Source organism: Heliconius melpomene, chromosome 20, assembly GCF_056956725.1.
Source record: "Heliconius melpomene rosina isolate 202511_hmr_F chromosome 20, ASM5695672v1, whole genome shotgun sequence".
Taxonomy (NCBI): Eukaryota; Metazoa; Arthropoda; class Insecta; order Lepidoptera; family Nymphalidae; genus Heliconius; species Heliconius melpomene.
In genome coordinates this window covers 3,403,602-3,426,464 of record NC_140408.1, presented here as the reverse complement: position 1 = coordinate 3,426,464, position 22,863 = coordinate 3,403,602, and the positions used below count along the sequence as shown (strand labels likewise).

General features: G+C 32.1%; 4 protein-coding genes across 4 annotated transcripts in view; all 4 read left to right on the top strand.

Moving 5' to 3' along the window:
* Positions 1 to 600: 600 nt before the first annotated feature.
* On the top strand, positions 601 to 7,046 carry LOC146527571 (E3 ubiquitin-protein ligase RNF10). The gene is made up of 11 exons (XM_085205251.1): positions 601 to 1,024; positions 1,280 to 1,457; positions 1,646 to 1,837; positions 2,473 to 2,563; positions 2,780 to 3,001; positions 3,479 to 3,634; positions 4,008 to 4,488; positions 4,587 to 4,723; positions 5,045 to 5,159; positions 5,667 to 5,941; positions 6,551 to 7,046. The coding sequence occupies exons 1-11, from the start codon at positions 931 to 933 to the stop codon at positions 6,773 to 6,775; spliced, it is 2,166 nt and encodes a 721-aa protein (XP_085061377.1). The 5' UTR covers positions 601 to 930; the 3' UTR covers positions 6,776 to 7,046.
* A 1,547-nt stretch (positions 7,047 to 8,593) lies between these two features.
* On the top strand, positions 8,594 to 10,687 carry slim (scruin like at the midline). Its single transcript, XM_085205105.1, has 3 exons — positions 8,594 to 9,066; positions 9,232 to 9,443; positions 9,718 to 10,687. Exons 1-3 carry the CDS (start codon positions 8,740 to 8,742, stop codon positions 10,370 to 10,372), a joined length of 1,194 nt encoding a protein of 397 aa, XP_085061231.1. The 5' UTR covers positions 8,594 to 8,739; the 3' UTR covers positions 10,373 to 10,687.
* A 1,470-nt stretch (positions 10,688 to 12,157) lies between these two features.
* Positions 12,158 to 22,863, top strand: part of LOC146527565 (adenosine receptor A3-like) — a 41,918-nt gene continuing 31,212 nt past the window's right edge. The window contains exon 1 of the mRNA XM_085204336.1: positions 12,158 to 12,739. Within this exon, the coding sequence (XP_085060462.1) occupies positions 12,304 to 12,739 (436 nt within the window). The 5' untranslated portion in view covers positions 12,158 to 12,303. The remainder of the gene's footprint in view (positions 12,740 to 22,863) is intronic.
* Positions 19,156 to 20,748, top strand: LOC146527569 (uncharacterized). The gene has a single exon (XM_085204339.1). The coding sequence runs from the start codon at positions 19,256 to 19,258 to the stop codon at positions 20,063 to 20,065; it is 810 nt and encodes a 269-aa protein (XP_085060465.1). The 5' UTR covers positions 19,156 to 19,255; the 3' UTR covers positions 20,066 to 20,748.

The following is a 22,863-nucleotide window of genomic DNA, read 5'->3' as shown; positions in this document are numbered from 1 at the left end:
TAGTACATTTTTTTATGGGCAAATATTTCGATTTATATATTAATAGGTAGGAAACATAATATAGGTACTCCTATTCCCGCGTAAATTTAATATACCCGCGCAAAAACCGTCCACAGATAATGTTTTTATATTTTATATGTCTAAATTTATTTTTATCAGTCTAAATTGAAAAAAATAACGTAATCATAATACTAACTGAAACCAACTAGTTACTTTCAATAAATCCTTAAAAAAACAAATAAATCCTTATCAATAAATACTAAAATGTATCTAGAAATCGTTATTATATATTAAATCGAATCGAAAAAAAAACAAAATATATGAATAAATATTTCGTAATATTTTCTAATAAATAAATTTATTATTACTAAAATAATATTGTATTAAAATAATAATATTTTATTATTATAATAAAGTAATCATTTTTGTAAACATTACGTAATATTTATCATGACAAAGTAAAAAACCAATTTAAAATTCTTGAAGTCAAAATTTATACTTTTATTTATTAAAACTGTTAAATTTTAATATCATTTATAAATTTAATTTTATATTGAAATTAACAATTTTTTATGTATTACTTTATATTTTATTAGTTAGATATAAATAAATTTATAGTTTAGAAAGGAAGTACGCATATTATTTATGTTGCTGGCTGCCGGCTAGGGAGCTGGTCGCCATATTGGGGGCTGAGTCATACGATTAGTTTTCCATTTTAATTTTCGTCGTTATCGACGAAAGGGAGTATATTATACTCCCTTATTGTGTGTAAAGTGTTACTCTGTGTATTCACCGATAGTCTAAATATTTTATTTAAAAGGGATATATTTTCTCTTTGTTTTGTATTATAAACATGGCTTTTTAAAATGTCGGTCTTGAAGGTAAAATCTTCGTCTCCTTGCGGAGTATCCCGCTCAATTGTTTTTGTGGATGTTGGAAGATTCCAGGATGGACAAAAAATCTATAAATCGTTCTACTATACCACAGTCGAGGGCCGTAGCCATCGACTGTAAGAAAAATACGGGTGAGTGTGCACCTCAATAAGGTCATTAGTCATTTTATTTCTACGTAATTATGTTGGCTGATTCTTTTTAATACTTATTGTAAACATTGATCAAGATTATTATACGTAATCTTAACGTACAGCACAAAAATATGGTCGATTCCTTTTTGTTTATATATTTACTAAATATGTTATACAACAATATAGGTACCTATAGCACATGATCTTTACGATCATCATCAGTCATCACTTATGTTTTTGTGGTGTTCTTTATAGAATTGACACATAAGCCTTGGCCACGAAATAACAAGAAACGTGAAGGATCTGGCAGTTTACCTAAAAACGAACCTTATCGCAAAAATGTACCAGCACAAAAGTGTAGAGGTCAAATGGATAAGCGCCCGCGCACTCGTGGTACCACCAATTTCGCTGTGGGTGGAGCGCAGAACACCAGGTAAATTTTAGTTAAATTTATTAGTCCACATTAAAGTTTATAGAAGAATTTAGGTTAAAGATTAATTTGTATGTAGTAATATATATCATTCAAATGTTGGAAAACAGATATTTTGATCAAAATAAAAACCTCAGATTTTGCAAACTATGTATTTAATTACCTATTCATTATGTGGTTTTAATCATTAGGCTAGAAGAAGAGGAAGAGCCTGAAATAGGTTCAGTGTTTACTCCTGGAAGCAAAAAGCAAAATTTGAATCATTTGCTGAATTTCATGTACCCCTCACGAGGCAATACAGAACGGAGGGATCAAGCTCCAAGACGTCAAGTCCAACAATGGGTCTCCTATAAAAATGAACATGATCTCTACCTTAGAGCCTAGTAAGTTAATAGTACTAGTCGAAAATTTTAAATTTACTTTCTCTGATATTTTTTTCAGTTATTATATTTTATTTTATTATTACCACTGCATCAACCTACACTGTTAACATAATATGGGAACCTAATGATAAGACACTCCACTTTTCACCAAACTTCCAAGTCTCTAGGCTTTGCATGTTGAGTAGCAGAGTTCAATTCCTCATTCAGACATTGCGTTTATCGTCTCTTCTTTGCGCCCCTGTGCCACAACAACATTTTTAAATCAGTGTTCATTTACTTTTAATAATTAAAAGTATAAATATTAATAATTTATAAATATTTTGTTATACTTTTTATAATAATCTATTTTTACTGTTTGTGTATTGTACAGTAGAAGTGTATTGCAAATATAATGTTTGTGGGTTCAATGCAATTAAGGTACATTAAGGGAGCAATTGTGGTAATGATTATATATTTGAATATATTATCATATCAAAAAAAATGTGCAGCGTTGAGGTCCACCTTGCAACATGTCTTGAAATTAAATTGAAAATGAGCACAATTATTTTATGATTATTCAATAATGCTTGGTTGTAATTTCTATCTATCAATATATTACATAATATTTCCTTTATATTGGAACTTATTATTTTTAGCTGCCAATTTGTGGTTAAAGAGGATGGAGATTATAAAGTAAATTTGATAGACCCTGACTTGCCTCTAAAATGGGAGCAAATTGAAGAAATTGTAAGTTTCAAATATATTATCAATATCTATATTTAATACATAACAACAAATATTTTTCTACTATTTTTTATTATTCTTATTATTACTGAGTTTGCCACTAGACACTTAACGTTTTTAAAATTCTAAAGAAAGTAGGGGAGTGTCTTAACTTAAGTTGTTACAATATGCAGGATATAGTGTAAAGCTAATAGAAAATTATTGTTATTAAAATTCCAGGTTGTAAGAAGCACTGGGAGATCTGAATGCCCCATATGCCTCGGTCCTCCGGTGGCTGGGCGAGTAGGTCATTGTGGACATGTTTACTGCTGGGCATGCATTTTACATTATTCTGCAGCCCATGAAAAACAGCCTCCACCATGTCCAGTTTGTGCTATGTCCTTGCAAGTTGCTGATATGAAACCTACTCGTATGGTTCAGTGGGCATCCCCTGCTGAAGAGGTACTAATATGTACCAAAGACTTAATATAATAATATTATGGTTATAATCTAACTATTAATTGTAATATAAAAGTAAATAAATATTTCACTTCCTCAAGTAGGGATCGAACCCACAACTGTCTTAGTCACACCCTTGTGCCGCTGCGGCACGACGGCCTCTATTTTATTTTATTCAGCTTGGTATTTATCTCCATTGGAGCTGTCGTTGGACAGTGGTACAGCTCCAGTTTGATTCCAACTCTGGAGTATGTTTTTTTTTTCTCGTGCTCTTAAGAAAAAGCGTGGCGTTAAATCCCGCCTTTTGAACGTCTCGGTAAATTAGGTGGAGAAAAGTGAATGTTGAACAGTAGATTTCCTCTTTCTACTTGTATGCAGGATACAGTGCAAAGCTAAAGCAAAGATATTTGCATTTCAATAGTAATTAATTACTCTAAACTAAGTAAAGTAATATCTATCAATTTTTTATCTGATTTTAAGGTGACACTGCAACTCGTGCGTCGCCTACGCGGCTCCACTGTGGTGGAAGTGGCGCCGCCTCGTGGCGAAATTAAACACGTTGATACCAGTATCCTGCCATTGGAAGCACTTGATATGTCTCCATATGCTAAACTGTTCTCGGCAACTAAACAACAGGTTTGTTGTTTTGTAGTCTTAACTTTTACTTTGTTTCACATTTTTTTTGAGATCTTAACAAGTATATATTTACGTTTATGTGGGTCTCTAACATAATTATAAAGTATTTTTGAAGTATAGAGCTTACTTCAAAGTAATGAGCTACTTACAGAAAAGCACTCTCAAAAATGCCATTATCCACTGTGTAACAATTAACTAAGCAAATAGACAAAACTCAAATATTTAATTTTACTAAGCAACACTTGAATTCCATAAATAAAGTTCATATTTTTATAGGGAAATAGACACAAAATAAACACATTCGTGATTTACATAAAAAGCTTAAAATGATCATTTGTTGCCTGTTGTAATAAAAATTTTGGTTTTTTTGTAGGTGATGGATATATTGGAAAGAGACAGGAAACAAATTGAAACACAAATTTTAGCTGAATTTGATACATCTGAAATTATTTATTTGGAGCAAGCATTAGAAATGCTAAAATTAAAAGAAGAAAAACTCAAAATTCAATATGAAAATCCTAACATAGAACTACCTGAGATCATAGAGCACAATGCACCTCCTACTGTAATTGAGAAAAAAGAAGTCAATGTAGTTAAACTTGACTGGTTTGATGTAACAGATGAGGGTGCTGCATGCTTAGAAACCATTAATACTAAAATGGAGTCTATGAATATAGATTTGCAGTCTGATTTAAATCCCGAAGCGAAAGCCTTTGACTTTGAACAAAATGAGAATGTGGTTGAAGAATTTCCACTTATTGAAAATCCCACAGTGGAAAGTAAACCATCTGACAAGTCTATTTTTACAGATATTGACAAACAAAATCAAGTGAAATATTTTTATTTCTATCAATGTTAGTAATTTAATACGTAACAATACATAAAAATAATTTATTACAAAATAAATTCTCATTTTGGCTATATTTTTTTAATATTGCTAAATTTTTTTTAGCTGAAGATGGCCAGCAGGTGTTTTTAAACAGCTTGAACATTCGTATATTGAATGCTTCTTGGGGCGCTATTGCAGCTGCTCCAAACATTATTCGTGGACGTGTACTACATCGTGATACCTACTCACTTAATGAACAAGTAATATTCTTTTTATGCAGTAATTCTTGTGACTTAAAAGTTTTTATAATAGCACTTATTCCCACAAATTTGCCCATTACATTCAATAAATAACTTTTGCTAAAGTGTTATTTGCTGATTTCTTATATTTAAGTTACTTTATTATAGTACACTTCTAACCAAAAAAACCACTTCTTCATCCAGGTCCAAATGTATTTTTACGAAACATCTAGGAATATGGATTCCTAGAATTAATGAAATTGGCGTAAGGAGATTAACGCACATAATACTGCAGTATTGCATTTTTTTTAATATTTTTGAAATATGTCTGATTTGTTATAGACTAGAAAACATACGCCATACACTGCACATTTGCCATTGCACTGTTCGTTTGATATTGTGGAGCTTGACTTGAAGCCACCTTATGTAACTGACGAAGCCCTTAGAACATTTGCAGGTAATTGCACATATATTGGTATTTTAGTATTTCTTAATTGTTGATTTAATATTTCTTAAAAATATATATATACAAGATAGTATAAACATACTTTAAAAAAACTTTATGAGATAGAACTACAAAATGACTATTTATAGTCTCGGCTACTTTGTTGTTTGTATAATTAGTTCTTAGTTGGCGGTATTTCGTGAGAGAGGTAGAGAGGTTATTACTATTAGTTAACTTACTCTTAAATTAAATTGAGGCCAGTCAGTTTATTTCAATTTATATTTCTATTTCTTGGCTCTGGTGTCGAGGCTAAAATCGCGGCGTTGAGCTCTACCACTCAACACGCAATGCCCACAGAATTCGGCAGAAAGTGACGATTGGGGTGTTTTAACACTAGGTTCCCTCTGCCTACCCTGCTGAGTGCGGGAAACAGCGCAGAAGCTGATTAAATTAAATAATTATTTTATATTATAAAATTTTTAAACTTTTTTATAAGGAAAATTAATACTCCATTCATAGCTGAACTAGACCGTCGTGCTCGACTCAAAGCCAAACAAGAACGGGACGAGCGTCGTCGAGAACGCGCATATCGTCGGCAAATGGAAGGCCCTCCCAGACCAGACTTCTCCTCCGAGCTCCTGTTTCCTTCTGCGTCATCTATATACGGCAGTCCACCGCTTGCAGAAATATCCTTGCCAAGTGAAAGCCCATCTTCAAGTGCATTGTCGCCTGGTCTTGAACTATCTAGTCCGACGACAAGTAATGCTTCTTCATCTGGATTGTCTTTCGCTAAAGTAAGTTTAGTAGATATTAAAATATATCGATGTATATTTTAGTATCCATTTTATACTATCACATAAAATATAATATATAGTATCAGAATTCGGTGGTGACATTTTAAAACAAGGCAAGAATCAAATATATTATTATACTCCAAAATTATTTGTATGTAGATTTTATATACCACTTTAAGTTATTAATATGATATTAAAACAAGTTTCTGTCTGATATGCATAGCAGATACACTGCTATGCATATTAATATATACTTATTAAAGTGCCCTGCTACCTACTTACCTACTAGGATCGGATTTGGATTGTTGCTATTTGTATTTATAGTACATTACTCTCTTTTTACAAGAGATCCTTAACAATATATATATTGAATGTATTTATATTATGTATATTGGTAGCACTGTCAACATATATTATAATATGTATATGACTATCAAAGTTGATCAAATTAATATTATATAAAATATAGAAATAATAAAACTATTTCATATTGTAGCCATATCTGAGCTAATCAAAACAAATTATTAATGTTTCTTTAAGTCTACAAAACTTATTTATTACACTACTTAATTGTTGCAATCTCTATCTAACCAATAACTTTAATTTCAGATGGCTAGCACTAGCGGGACATGGCGTGTACGTAAAACAGCCGCCCCTCCGCCGCCACCACCGTCCAACGAGGATGATATATCTGCTCCTCGCGCCCTTGTCCTTAGCGATGCTATAGAAGCCGCCCTTTTAGCTACCAGCCCCACACCCCAACCATCAGGGAAAAAGAACAAGAAAACTAAGCAAAAAGTTCTGTTTGCCACTGGAATGCACCGCGCCGCATAATTTGTTATATATTACTAAAAAGGATTTATTTTCATTTGTTATTAATATATAGATAATCATTTATTTCTTTTTATCCTTTATTAAAAGTTCATAGTAAGATGTTTATTTGGACAAAAATAACTGAATATATATCCTATGTAATGTTGTATTGTATTGTATTTTGCTTATTAATAGTTACAAATGTATTAGAGAGTATTCTACATAGTAGTTGTCTTCTCTTCCTTGTATTATGAACCGGGTTAAAAAATAAAGTTATAATTATGACAACAGACATTTGGAATTTTTTATTGCATATCTATTTTTCTAAGTCTAGAGGTGAATGATGAAATCGCTCATTTAAAGAAATAGCGCAGGAGACGCAGTAATAGTGGTGTATATACAGTGTGAAATAATATTTAACTTTTTCTTTTAAAAGTTTAATTTGTATTTCTTAATATTTATATTTTTTTACATTAGGAACATTATAATTATGAAGGCAGATTCATCAAATTTCACGCATTTTGTGTATAACAAGAAAGACTGATGAAGCTCTCCATTCATTACGTACGTTTTTCTCTCATTTAAGTTATTGCAGCTTAGAAGACATGGCGATGGACTATAATATTGTTAGAAATCGGAAGCGGTCAACGTTTTTTTAAAAAACACGATAAAACACATATCGTCTACATGTTTCTAACGTATTCGGATAGAGGTTCTACGTAATTGCAATAAGTGATATGTATCACTCAATAACAATATTAATAATACTTCACACTAGATACCTTCCAATCAGGGCCATCGCCTACAAGCAACTTCCCCCGATTGATCCAATTCCACTGATTTTATAATCTGTTTCACCTACACCTACGATCTACCCTCTTTTACACGAGTACGCTAACGGAATTATGGAAGGATTTGAACCTACAACCCTGATTTAGGTAGTGACAATATGCTATAATAATAAATTTTATTTATAACCGATTAATTTTATTCTATGACAATCTATAGGCACATATGGGCGGTACGATATGGGTACCTTCAAAAAGCGCGTCTATCTCCACCTCAAAGGCCGGCAACGCACCTATAGCTCCTCTGGTGCTGCACGGGGTCGTGGGCGGCGGTGATCATCATCAGGTGACCCGAACGCTCGTTTGCCTTGTCCTTTTTATAAAACATATAATAGTTTTATAATAAAACTCAAATCAATCACTCTAATAAAAATAGTGTCTGTATTTAAAAATACAGACACTATTTTTATAGATTAGATTATAGACATAGATTTGAAACAGAGATTGTGGAGCAACACATAGGCTGCTTTTATTCTGGAATTCCCGCGGGGTCGAGTTTTACCTGAACAAAACTTCGGTTATCGTGCGCGCGTACATTCATAACCTAAAGATACATAGATTGGAAGTATCTAAAAATTTTTCTAATAAATAAGTACTATATTTTTTCAAGGATATTCAAAGAAATTTCCAAAATATATACACATACAGACTTGACGATTTAAGTGTGTATAGATAATAGTACAGGTGATACTAAAATAATAATCAACCAATTTTCCCTATATACACTTAAATAATATTAAGTAAATATTCGTATAATTAAAACCAGGTGAAGCCGCGAAGCAGCTAGTATAAAATAAATGATAGATAAATGAAAAGACGCTAGTTTATTAAATGTTATTAATTACGCTTATTACAGATATTGCGCATATTATTTTGTTTGATTCTTTTTAAGTATTTTGTTTTATATAATATAAAAAAATTGAAACTATATTTAAATTAATTTAGCTGTGTCTTGCCTTGAAAGTTAAAACCCTAATTTGTCATACTTGTCAGCTGAGCAAACTGACAAACTGTCATAATAGACCATATTCGGTAGTTTACATATTTATCTTTATAAAATTTAATACCAAGTTTCTGTTTTATGTGTAAAATTGTTTGAAATATATATTATACTAACAATTCGTATAATTAATAATTATGATTTCATCAAAAAAAGATTATATATTTGAGCCATTTAAAGTAACTGAGGTTAAATATCGTGGTTCTACATATCCTCGACCTAGAAGTGGGCACAGAATAGCTTGTGATGATGTTAACATATATTGTTTTGGTGGCTACAACCCATATTTACCTTTTAATACAATACAAAGAAATAATCCTACTTGGACGCCTGCCAAACCACTTTTTAAAGAACTTTGGAGTTACTCAATAGCTACCAGGAAATGGAAACAACATGAAATTATTGAGAATATGCCTGAAGAACTGGCTTCAAATGCAATGTGTATGAATGGAAGGTATTTAATGGTATGCATTCATTTCGTTATTAAAATGATCTAAAAATGTGTATTGTGAAACTTATTATTAAAAAAACCACAACATGAAATGTTGTATTTTCAAAGTAAACTTCTACCTTTATTATTTGTAATTATAATTTATATATTTTATATTATTAATAAATTTGTTTTTTAGATATTTGGTGGGACTGGTGCTCCTTTTGGTACAAAATGTAGTAATGATGTCATAGCTTGGCGTACATGCAGTGAAGATGCAAGGCTCCAAATCTTAGACGCAACAGGCCCTAGGCCCCCTGGACAATATGGGCAGTCAATACTGTGCTATGATGGACATTTTTATACTATTGGCGGTACAAATGGATTTGCGTACAACTGTGATATTTATAGGTTAGTATTATCTACAACATTTAGATTAATTTGTAATTTGATTTAAGTATATATAAAATTATATTTAAAAAATTGTGTACATCTATAAAAACATAGCAGAATTGCCAGCGTTAAATTAGTGTTTCTACCCTCCTCATAGGCGCCAGAGTGAGGAAGTGAAATTAATTCATTATGTCAAGGGGGAATCAAACCCACAACCGTTGGTTTACAGCTAGATGTTGTGCCATTACACCATCCTTTTTTATTTAAGAAATATTTAATTTCCTTTTCACAGATTAGATCTGAGGACAATGATTTGGGAGCCAGTTTTCATTGGGACCGGACAAGAAGGTGAACCTCTGGGTAGATATCGGCATGAAGTAGTTAGAGTTGGTAACAAGCTTTACATAGTAGGAGGTGGGACAGGAGATTGGGCCTTTGAGCTCATGGAAATCCCCATGTATGACCTTGAAACTAACCAGTGGACCAAATTAATACCAAAGGCAGATGACAGCATGAAAGATGCTGTGGCTCCATTAGCTAGAAAATGTCATAGTGCAGTGCAAGTAGAGACTCCGAATGGTGTTCAAGTGTTTGTTGCTGGTGGAACTGATGGACAAGGTGTTTTTGATGATATTTGGCGATTAAATATATCTGATATGCAGTGGCATTTAATGCAAAAGACTGTTCTTCCTCACCCATTATATTTCCATTCATCAACAGTGACATCTTATGGGTGCATGTATGTGTTTGGTGGTATAGAACCAAAAGACAATGAAACTAGAAGAAATAATAATCTTTATAAAGTTTGGCTTTGTATACCTCAGTTAAGTGAAATGTGTTGGGACGCTCTGCTCAGTTTTCATCCTAACTTGGACCAAGTTAGAAGGTCTTCTCTTCTTGACGTGGGTATACCGAGACATTTGGTTGACAGGTTACATCCTCAATAGATATATTAAATTTATAATCATGGCTTAAATGAGCACATAATAATTTATTTTAACAATTTTGTATATGCAATATATATGAGTATTTCAAAAAGAAGTATTTGTTTTATGTTTTTTTTTGTAATCAGAATATGAAAATGGTTGCTATGATTTATTTTTTCATCGATTTTTCAATATTTTCTATGACAATAATTAGTTACAGTTTATATTTTGCTTCGGGACAATCCCTAAGTTCTGTGTTGTGTTACAATAATAATTTTTATTATATTTTTTACTGTGTATAATATTATAACAATAGAATGCATAATAACAAATAAATGTGTGATATTTTTATTTCAAATCTACCCAATTTTTATTTATGTAGTACAAAATATAAATATGTAATATTTTTGTGGATTATAAGAGTTCATCAGTGGGAATGTATGTAGAGGGTGACTGATGATAGTGGATGAGGTAACAGGTCTTCTTCTTCTGTTAATTTTTTAAGGCTAGCGGTAAATACAAGATTTACATTGACAATATTTCGTCGTAACTCGCTCAGTAGCTTTATTTGTATGCGTACGAAAAAAAACATTGCTTTAATTATTGCATTTAATTTATATATATATTATAAATGTTAATAATGAACTACACAGAGATGAACATAAGTCGTTTTTGTAATTATTGTCTGCCTGTTTGTGTGTCTGTTTGTCTTTCACGGCTTAAACTACTGTGCGGATCTTGATGACATTTTGGTTATAATTTATTTTGAACTCTATTAGCCTGCTTTATTTATAAAATACATTATTATTACGCCTTACATTAATAAAAAAGGTTACATAATAAGACGGAAGTCTGAATTCTGATATGGATCTCTAGGAGCCCTGCTAAAAATTAAGAGAAATAGTTTATGTGGTTTCTTTCTATGAATATGCCGCCCCCAATTATGTATTTACTTAAAATATAAACCTTAATATATTTATGTGATTTTATAAATTTTTAAATACTGCGTATTGACTGACAGTACGGTACTTAATGCCGCGTTTTGTCTTGTTAAATCATTTTTTGATTGGGAGTCGAACCCACAACCGTTTCGTTTCGTTTAAAATTAAATATGATGCCGCTGCGTCACGATGGCCTCAATTCAACATTTTTTTTTAGCTTTACGCTGTATATTTAATTATTATTATTATTATTTAATGGGAACCGATACTCCGTTCCCATTGCGTAATGACTGGCGGCACTCAAAGTCGCGCTTTGCCTATTTTCCAGAGCCAGGAATGGAAATCGAACTCACAATCTGTCACGATTACAGGTACACGCTACCCGACTTGCCTCAAATTCAATTAATAATTCATTAAAATAATAAAAAAATAGATTATAATTTCAATTTATATTAGCTTTGTTTCCATTCAATAAATATTTCGAGTGATATCTTTTTATTGTTTTACGATTTAATTGTATTATCCTATTATCGTTTCTTGGACATTTATTACTAAGTATTTTTACCCACACATAGTACCTACTATATTTTTAAAGAACTTTCTTTATAAAAAGAAAACATTAAATTTCTAGTCTTTCTACTCTTAAATTAATATAAATCTGGATTCATTGTCAAGGATAAACGTGGTAACGGCAACAAGTGTGCGTCGGCGTAGGGCGTCCATCCCAGTCGCTGTGGTTTCGCGCCAATTCGCGCCCGCAGTGGAGGAACACACGTCGGTCGGGCGGGACACCGTGATCTCGCGATCCCATACGATAACCGATCAGCTATTGAAACTCGATAATGTGAAACTAGAACTATTTGTATTTTTTAATATAAAATAGGACAATGCATAATATATTATTATGCAAAAAATGGCAAAGTGATTTTAAATTAATTTATGGCTGCACCCGTTTTGGTCATCGGCTATTTCGAAATATAGAAAGTGTGTAAAGTGTTTAATTTGAGAGACATGAGCGAGGAAGCGGTGACAGCGACGGCGACGGCGACGGCGTCCGTGGACCCCGCGCCGCACCGGTCGCCCACTCCCGAATTACACGCTACATATACTTCTTTAGAAATTCTCGTGGCTCTCGTGGCAGTTGTAGGCAATTCTATGGTTATCCACGTTTTCCGTCGCGACAGAAGATTGCGGCGTAGAACGAACTACTACATTGTTTCGTTGGCTATCGCGGACTTGCTGGTTGGATTGCTTGGGATACCGTTCGCCATACTGGCCTCAGTGGGTCTGCCGAGGAACCTCTACGCGTGCTTATTCACGACGTCACTGTTGGTGATGTTGTGCACTATAAGCATCTTCTGCCTCGTAGCAGTGTCCGTAGACCGCTATTGGGCAATTCTCCATCCTATGTGCTACTCGCGCAACGTTCGCACAAAAACAGCTATACGTAAGTATTTCACTTACCTACTTAGGTACTAAGTATTTTATCAATAAATATTATCTACTAAATATTTATCAGTGATTATGGCAGTTGTTAAAAATATAAAAAATTATAAGAATAATAAATTTATATAAATTAAATTGCATTTTGCTGTCTTAATTCATAATCAGAACATATGCAGATTATAAAATTTACTAAAAACACGAAGAAAAAACCAATGAAGCGAAAATATATTTTTTATAAACGGCTGCATTATTAATAAGTAGGTACCACCACGGTCAAAAAGTACCCAATGGTAATAAAAAGTAAAATTATTTACATTCAACCGTAACAGGTAGCTCATAGTTTATACTAGAGGTCATTCAATACTGGGTTTATCACCGTCGTTACTTCTGTACAATGGCTCCCAACTCCTTACTAGATCTATAATTGTTTTTTTAATGGTTCTAGAAAGATTTGTTGTTAATGCCGTCAGCAAATATTTAATTCGTCTGTTCGATTGACTATTGTTTATTTTAATTCCATTAAGCATCTAAAAGCGTGGGTTTCCGTACATTTCATTCATAGGATACTTTATGTGTGTTATATTATATGTAGATTATTAGTGGAGCACACGTCGATTTAGAATTAAATCATATTTTAAAACTCGTTTCAATAGATTTCATTATAACAAATATATGTATGAGATGTGAAGCGGCTTTGGTAATGAGTTATGAGGCTAAATACATTTACAAAATAAACACCCAAATAGCTAAAATTTATTTGAAACTATAATTTTTAGATACACTTATAGAAAATTTTACAATATAAAATCTATACTCTATGTCTATACTATTTTTTAATGCTGAGTCCTTTTGGTTCAAGACCCAATTTTAGAAGTTACTGAATCAAATTGGATAAAACTCTTTGAGTTGGACATTTATCGAAAAAAAGCATCAGCTTAATCGTTACTTTTTTTAAACTGAACGTTCTGTATCACAAGCTCAAAAAGGAAGGTATAAGTAAATAACTAATATTAATAAAACTACAATAAAATACTTGGCTAAGCTGAAATTATAATTTTAAAGAAATACATGCTATATTTTTATAAGATTTATTTATGATATAATAATAATATACTCTGGTTATAGTTAAATCTTTAAAGTAAAAACGTTTTACGTTTAAAAATAAGTTTATAAATAACTGAACCGAATTACCCAAAAATTTATAGCGACATGATAAATGTTTTATTGTCTAAGGAATGTGATCGAAAGCTTTAAATATTACTTACAGCAGGCTATAAATTATTTAATAATAATGGCTGTTGAAAAACATTCTATTATAAGGCATAACGTGATTTATGAGTTTAAATAAAATATAGCAGTTCCCATAGATCATCATTTTTATAGTTACAAATTTATATAAAAAAGAGAGATATTCCTTGGGAGAGTATTGTTGTATTTTTGTTTAATGTTATAAATTTTTTTATATATAACAGAATATAAAACAATTTATAATCTACATTACTTTCATAATGCTGAATTTAATTTTTATATTTTGATATACAAAATGAAAATTTTCCGTTGCCTTAAAAATGAAAGGTAACGGAACATTCGATGGAAAATTTTAAGAGACAAGCCACACAATATATGAAAAGTTTAGCATGACGAGGGTTTTGTGTTGATATAATTACATATAAAAAATTTGATTCGTCCATAAAAAATGATTGGGTAATTCAGGTATATTCTGGAAGAAAAAATAAATAGAAAAGCATTAATGTCCACACCAATGAAGTATTAGGTACCAGCTAATTTTTTTTTTATAATCTAGCTGAAAATTGTCACTTAAAAAGAATAAAAACCATCGTTGATCTATTCATTTCTGAGTGTTGAAATATTGGAAAAAACGAAATTTTATACTGTGCTTTTAATAAAATTTCTATAGAAGTTTGCCATTAAAATAAATCTGTCAGTCTCAACATTTACAATTCTTTTGTACTCACATATAACATGCGGACGTGATATTTGGTCACTGTTAATTTAGATAGTATCACGTAGAAAGGAGAAACTGAGTGTTATTGATGATCTACCTTTTATTGGCAATTTTAACATCTATTTATTTTGTCAGTAATGGATAAATAACTCTAGTTCAAATATTTTAATGTAATAGGATCAATTTATTATTTTTTGTTCGACTATTCTTTTATACTAGAATTTTTTAAATTAAGCACAATAATAAAACAATTAAAACGACAATTTAAAAATAAAATTTAATATGTTTTTACTACAATAAAAACTTGAAGATAATATTTTTTTTTTAATCAAAAGATGCGCCTCGAGCTTGCAATCTGAACTTTTATCACCGTGTTATGGAACGAAACTGTTAAGCGCAGAAAATAACATTAAATATATAATTTTATTACAAATACTTTCATACAATGTTTGTATTTTTTTTTAAATATTGGTGCTTTAAAAAAAGATGACCTCTTTTATTTTAGTACAGACGTAGACAACGAAACACAATGGAACTACTGAGTGTTGAAGAAGAAAGCTTCTTACCGAGACCGTGATAAGAGATATCATAAATAAGAACTGGTTTATGTTTTACGAAGAAGAAAAATGATTTAATCCTATACAAAAATGTTTTTTTATAATTACTTTACAATAAAATGTTGTTCAAGTTCCTAATAGTTTGAGAGATGAATTCAAAATTGCCAACTTAAAAATCTTATACAGAATGTTTAAATTATTGGTGAAAATATTAAGATTTCATTTCTTTGAGTGGGAATCGAACCCACAATCACACGCATCATCATCATGCATCTGCGACACGACTGGTTTCAATATAGTTCTCTAGTATATATAATATTTTTTATACTCGTGCCTTGTTAGACATTACATCATAAGATTACATTGAGTTGTAAGGTAGAAAACACCGCTTTTACCACACCCTGTATTACGGATGTTATTAAAAGGATTAGGTACTGTGTGTTTTGACGTGACCACCCTTTGTTAATTATCACCAAATAGCCACTTAACTGAGTGATATTAACTCATAAGCGTTCACGTCAATGTTCTTCTAAGAAGTGAAAATATTTTTTTTACTTTCTTTTTCTTAGTTATTTACCATAATTCTATCTAATACAGTGCCTAGTACTAGTAAGGTAATTTAATTAGTCACTAATTTAAGAATTAAGAATTTAATAATTTATACAAACAATTAACTTTATATCGTATGTTAAAAATTTGTATAATAATATCATCAAATTTTCTCTTATTGCAACTCATAAGGATTCTACCGATCTAAATTGATTGAGGAGACGTTAAGTACGTTGTTAGATATAACGAAGGGATAGACAGAATTATGAGACTTCGAGAGTAATGAATCAGATCTATTCAGCGGTTACTATGAATACCTAAACTGTACGTACCTATAATTTTTTAGCTTCTTTCTGTTTCTCGCACATAGTAGAGTGAGACAAAAGGAACCTCTGGGAACCTAGCTTTATGACACTCGGCTCCTCAGTATTGCCTGTGAAGCGGTGCAACTCAACGTGATTTGCCTCGTTACCAGAGCGGAGAAATGAAAATATTAAATATTTTAATCCCTCGAACGGGAATCGACCCTACAACCGTCACCTGAATTCCTCAAGTATATAATATACTTATAATCTATTTAATTTTGTTATTAATACGTAGGTATACTTATATATCTTTTTGGAAATATAATTTTCTACTATATTAATAAGTTAATTGAGGTGAACGTGAGACAATTGTCAAGTGTCATAAGAAACTTTTCACGCAAACTGGCTTCTAACAAAATAGATAAAAAAAAAAATATCATTTCAGTTGACAAGTCTACAAAATGTTCAATATTTTCATTAATTTCGGATATTTTGTTCTGCTATGCTATGATGAATTGCGTCCAATTAGGAACAGTAAGTTCTATTTTATATACATAACTATTAAATTGTTTCGTTGCCATACCAATTATTAGGAACGTGCCGGGAAGTGGCGCCGACAGATTTAGGCAGCCATGCACATATTAGATAAAAAGTATTCATATTGTTATACAATGTGAGTGTAACGTTTATAACATAACAGTAAATATGTGAAAGTTATAACAATTTTACTCGACTACGCTAAACCCGGTGTATGTTCATCTGTTGCCCTGAAGCTTCTAAAATAATAATCAGCTTCACGCTTGGAAAAAAGTGTAGTGCTAAGACTTTCCGCCGAATTCTGGAGGCATTTCTTGTTCAGTGGCTATTTGGTGATGGTGCTTACTGTTTCTAAGTGGCGCCACTCAAGCGCTCAATGATAACACAAAAAAATGTTCTTTCTCTGGGCCTATGTAATGTGTATAATTGTGTGTATAGTGTAATGTGTAATGTGTATAGTGTGTATAATTTGGCGAGCATTTCCGACTCGCACTTGGCAGCTTTTTATTTTATATTTACACGTTTTATTCAGTAATACCCGGTATTAGGTACAATTCCATCACCCACTGTGTTCAGATAATTTATTGTAACTATAACAAATGGTACAACATAGCTTGAGACATTTTTATATGACAGAAATATTCAATTGTTTCAATATAAATATATACGTAGATTCCACAATAGGACTCTAGAAGGAATGAATAGTAATCTATGTTAGAAGACATATGCATGTCGATTTTAAATATTACATTTAACTCAATACTTAGATTGAAAGGTCTGTCGTCGTGTCTGTACATTACAAGTGCTTTATAATACAAAAAACTTTTTCCCTCTATGGCAGCATAGGTAGAGCCTGCTCTACTTTCTCTATTTCTCCTCCACTGTCATGATATTTTCAAGTTGAGACATTAAGTGTTGCGAGGCTGCACTCACCACCGCACTATGTTTTACCAGAGCGGGAAAATTAGAACACTCATTTAACCGTGAAAAGGTGGGACCCACATTCATAGCATTTACACCACATCAGGCACAATCCATGCTCTATACTGGCGTCCTAAATTCTTTTGGATTAATAAATTGTATGTTGAGGACAGTTGTGGCTCAGAGGTACAAGCATGTGACTGTTAAGGATTTATTTCCCAATCGAGGAAATCAAATAATTATTATTCTCATTTCTTTGCTCTGGTATTGAGGTAAAGCGCAGCGTTAAATTCCGCTACTCAATACAAAATGCCAAAATGCGGCGAAAAATGGGGACCGGAGCATCTTAAAACTAGGCTCCGTCTGCCTAAACCCATTACATGCGGAATACAGCCATTGAATGAAACAGAACTTGTCCAGATAACACGCGAACCTAAGTGCACACGACCTGAAGAATGAAATACCCAATTACCATTTGATACGTAGACGTTCTTATAAATCGTCGTGAGTAATGATTCAACACAGCTCAAGGACCGCGGGCTCGTCTGGCCACAATGCTCAGGAAATAGTTCATCTGATAGTTCGCAGGAAGTTTGCGCTTTGTGGAGGCGTGCGACGATCACTTGATACTGTGAAATTGGACTCTACAGATTTGCTCTTCTTCTTCAACAACAATACCTTACTTGTGCCTCGCTATCAAAGAGTCATCGAATGACAAACACTAATCTATCGGCCTTCAGTTATTTTGAGGAACTTGCTTTAAGTTTGGTATGTTTTATTAGATGATTAAGAAAAAAATACAATATCTATTACTAATGACGAAAAATACGATTAGGTAGTTTTACTTATAAGTAAAACAATAGGCATATGAAGAGAAATATTAAAATACAACAGAATTTACAGAATATTAGTTATGTGTTTAGAAACATTTTATGTATAATGTTGTTGCATGTTTTGCTAAGAACATTAAACTTTTAGGTGTGGAATACCACGTGATGTAAGAAGGGGTGCGGTTATATCCAAAATATTATTAAAAAAGAGAAGTTTTAATAATATTATGTAAGTATTTAATTAAAATGAGTCTTATAAAATTGAAAAAGAAAAGAAATAAAAGGTAAAATCGTGTTTTAATGCGGTTACCGCACTCATCCACGAGATAATTATCTGAACATCTATTTAAAGAATCCTGCGTTTAATTCTGGAATGCGGGGACGATCCCCTTTTTAATAGCGACGGAATTAACCATTTACGAATGTAATCTGGAGTAAGAGGTATGCATAATAGTAGTATCTTGAAAAGTTGATTAATTTATATCCTTTTCTTTGAAAGAAAAAGAACATTAATATATAAGATTAAATTACACAAATTATGTCTAAAAGATATAATATTCGACATGTACATATGAAAACACTAACTATTTTTTTTTAAATAAAGATTTTCTTTAAATTTACTGGACTAGATTTTTTTATGCCTTACATTTTCATTCATGTAATGAAGTTTGTTTTCTGTTTTTTGTTATTTCAATTAGCTACAACTATTATACGTTACTTTTGATTTTTCGTACATTCATGGTTTCCTCCATTCATTTATCGAGGGCGCCGCCCTGGCGCCAGCTCCCCGGCGCCAAGCCGCCTTGTCCTGAACGACCGCAGTTGCGTGCCGGGACCCGCCCTTGCTGCACAATGAACATTTACCATTTACTATTCGTCATAGCATTACTTAAAAACGTTAGTGCCAAAATCAGTGGAGGGCCGAGAGGTCGTTTTGATAATATCCAACGTAAACCGAACCATCATCATGTCAGTGCTCACCACGCGCATTACTCCTATCATCCTCCAGCAGCGATACATTTCATGTGTCGTCGCTGCGCCAACTTCGTCACGTATCCCGTGTACCACGGACTACCACCCACGTACGTATATAAATATCGAGAACATGGTGGTAGATTTGCTGATGTGCTAACAGGATTGGCTTTATATAATTTGGGAAGAGCTGCAGCTGAGCATTGGAAGTATACACACTTCTACCCATTGCGTTCTGATGAAAAGTGTTCCATGCAAGTTATTGATCGAAAACATTTTGAAGAAGTTATTTTTCCTTGCTTTCTCATGTCCTCGTTTATGGAACGATCGCCCGAAAGCTATTTACCTGATCCCAACGCTTTGGATATTACTTCACAGCAAATAGATGTGAAACCATATTTGCATCATAATGGTTCAACCTTGAAGGTGACCAGGGAGCAAGAGTGCGTACTGTGGCATAATATGACATTGAACAAAGAAAGAAATATTATACCATGTGCTCTACTAAAGGAATATTCAGATACAATGAAACCCTCTGGAATACCTGTGTACGTTTGGCTGCCATCGACTTTAGCTTTAGCCACAACTATTTACATGTTTTGCTATTGCTGTTGTAAAAGGAGGGTTAAAAAAGAAGCAGCACCCTTCAATGACAGCACAGTAATTGGCTATTGTACTCATCATTATTGAATTTTTATAAGATTTTATGGTAATTGCTTTACAGTGTTGGTGTGATAATTATTGTAAAGTAATTTCAATTTTATTTATAAGTAGAATATAAATGGATGTAATAATATGATAAATTATTAGTAGATATAATGGATGTGTATTATGAACATGTTTCAAAATTTAACTCTCGGTCGTATGTGAGAAGGTTGAAAATTTTGAAAGCCCAATAAATATTATTGATTGTATGCTCGTGGAATACGATGAGAAAACGCACGTGTCATAGATTAACCATTGATAAGGTGTGGTATATCTTATACTGGAAAACATAGTTTTAGTTATTCATTACATATAGCTATTGTAGGCTATAAGAAACTAATAACAAAGTTAGGCCAAAACAAACTTGAGACTGCTTTTAAATAGAATGAAATAGAATAAAATTGGAAAATTTTTGGTCATGTTATAATACTCATTGAAATTAGTCTAGATTTAATGTATTATTTTTTAAGTATTATATATCTTTAGTGTATTTTTTAGTCATATATTGTATAACCCACGTGTTCTTAGTAAGCTTCTAACAGTTTAATTTAAGTGTAGTGTGTGGAGTGATAAGATGCCTAAATAATAATTAAAAATAAATAATTATGTAGTAGCTAGTGACTTAGTAAGCGCTTTTGAGACTTTTTATAAATAAAATATGTAGAATATTATGAATATGTCTATATTTATTATTATATCACGTTAAATTAACAGACAAAAGTCAAAACTTCTGGCACATTAATATTTTTTTCTTTTCTACGCCGTAGCTCTACGCTGTAGAACAAATGTTTTTTTTTTCATATTACATGATATTACTAAAACATTACTATTTGAATTTGAGATCTTAACGAAAATCAATTATCACTTCACAATGATATATTTTCTATTTTCGCTCAAGCTAAGGGAGTTTAGAGACAAAGAAAATATATCTATATATATAAAATCGAAAGGTCATTCACTCATCACGAAATCTCAGAAACTATATGTGCTAGGAATCTCAAATTTTGCATAGGAGTTACTTATAAGACGTAGGTACTCATGGAGACAGAAATTAATAATAACGTAGTTCACGCAGGTGAAGCCGCGGGCGGGCCGCTAGTATGATAATATATAATAATAATATAATTTCTTCTGTACATATCATCCAAAACTGACTGCAGTACACTGCATATACAAATTGCATCGCGATGGCACATTTTGGTGATGAAATGTCTCAATTAATTACAACTGAAATAACTATCCTGAAACACGAACATTTACTGATTATAGAGCGCGTGGTTATTACTCATCAATTGTATTTGTGCGGCTTTGTGAAGTCGTCTCTCGACACAATGAAACTTGGTCGGATAATGAAATAGGAAAGCATCATTATGCTTGGTCTGACGTTAGAAAGTCCGTAAACTAATGATAATTTAGTAATTAGAAACTAATGATAAATTAGTAAAAAATGAAAAAAAAAAAACTTGTGAAATATATATTTCGTTTAGATTTGTTACTAAAATTAAAGTAATAGGCACGTTGGACTTGACTGGTCACCGGCAGATGTAGGCCGTCCATACTACCCAGCAAAACCTATCGGTACTCCTCGTCTATTGTCACAAGCCGGAGCTACGTGAGCCAAGGGATTCTTCCATAATCCCGGCGGCGAACTGGCTAGGCACTCTGGACGCACGGACGGTCTGCTCAGAGTAGCGCGTGGGAGCAATCTGCACACTACTCCGACCAGGTTAATAGGCTCTCCAAGCTTAGCCTTCTGGCCGAATTTACACACAAGGCCTAGGAGAAGGTTTGTGACATTGTAATTTGATCCTTTTTAGGGTTGCGCACCTCATGCTGGATCGGCTAGATTGACTCGCACTTGACCGATTTCTTTTTAATTAAAAATTAATTTCATAGATATATTTTGAGTAAGTCGATTTCATATGGTATAGTATGCTAAATTAGTTAAGTTAATTAGTCATCTTAGAGAACATTTTTAAATACTGTGTCAGTTACAATATCCTAGGTATATCCTAATAAGCCTTGACTAATTATCATAATTCTACGAGAAATGAGGTGTCGTCGGAGCAAGACAAGACTTGTGTTCTAGTAAGTTTTAATTAAGAAAAATTTACAGCACAATAAAATGAAAGTGTATCGGGTAAATGGAAAACTGTTCTTATAGGAAAATTGTCTAAAAGATTTTAGACTATGTTTCTAAATATATTTTTAACCGTTTCTGTAAGAAAAGGAGGTTATCAATTCGACTGTATGTTTTTTTTTAAGGAATCATAAAATTACAGTTTACCCATGAAATATGGTTACAAGTAGCCTTTTTTTAGTTATTTTTTTTTACCATTATAGTAACTTCTATCTTAATAGTTAAAGAGGTTATTTATTTCAAGGTAATATTATTCAGAGATATTAAATATTATATAACTGTTATAACAGGAATTGATATCCGGAGCGGCCATTATAACACTAAAATTAATGGCATACTAAAATCAGTAGTCTATAATAATATACATATATCTTATTACATCCCATTTCTTACTCCTGTGAACTAAAGCAGTATAACCTTACAACCTATAAATAAAATATAAACTTTAAGGTTGTAAAATTAAATAATTGCTCATATTCTAACTATTATTCTGTTTATTAATTAAGTTATCAGTATTTATTTTGGAATGTAGATTAAAAATAAAAACGTCATATGGGAGTTACAGAATAAAAAAAAATTATAACAACTGGCACGCTTGAAGCACACCGTTCAAGAACAAGATTTTTTTTTTCAGCTTCATGCA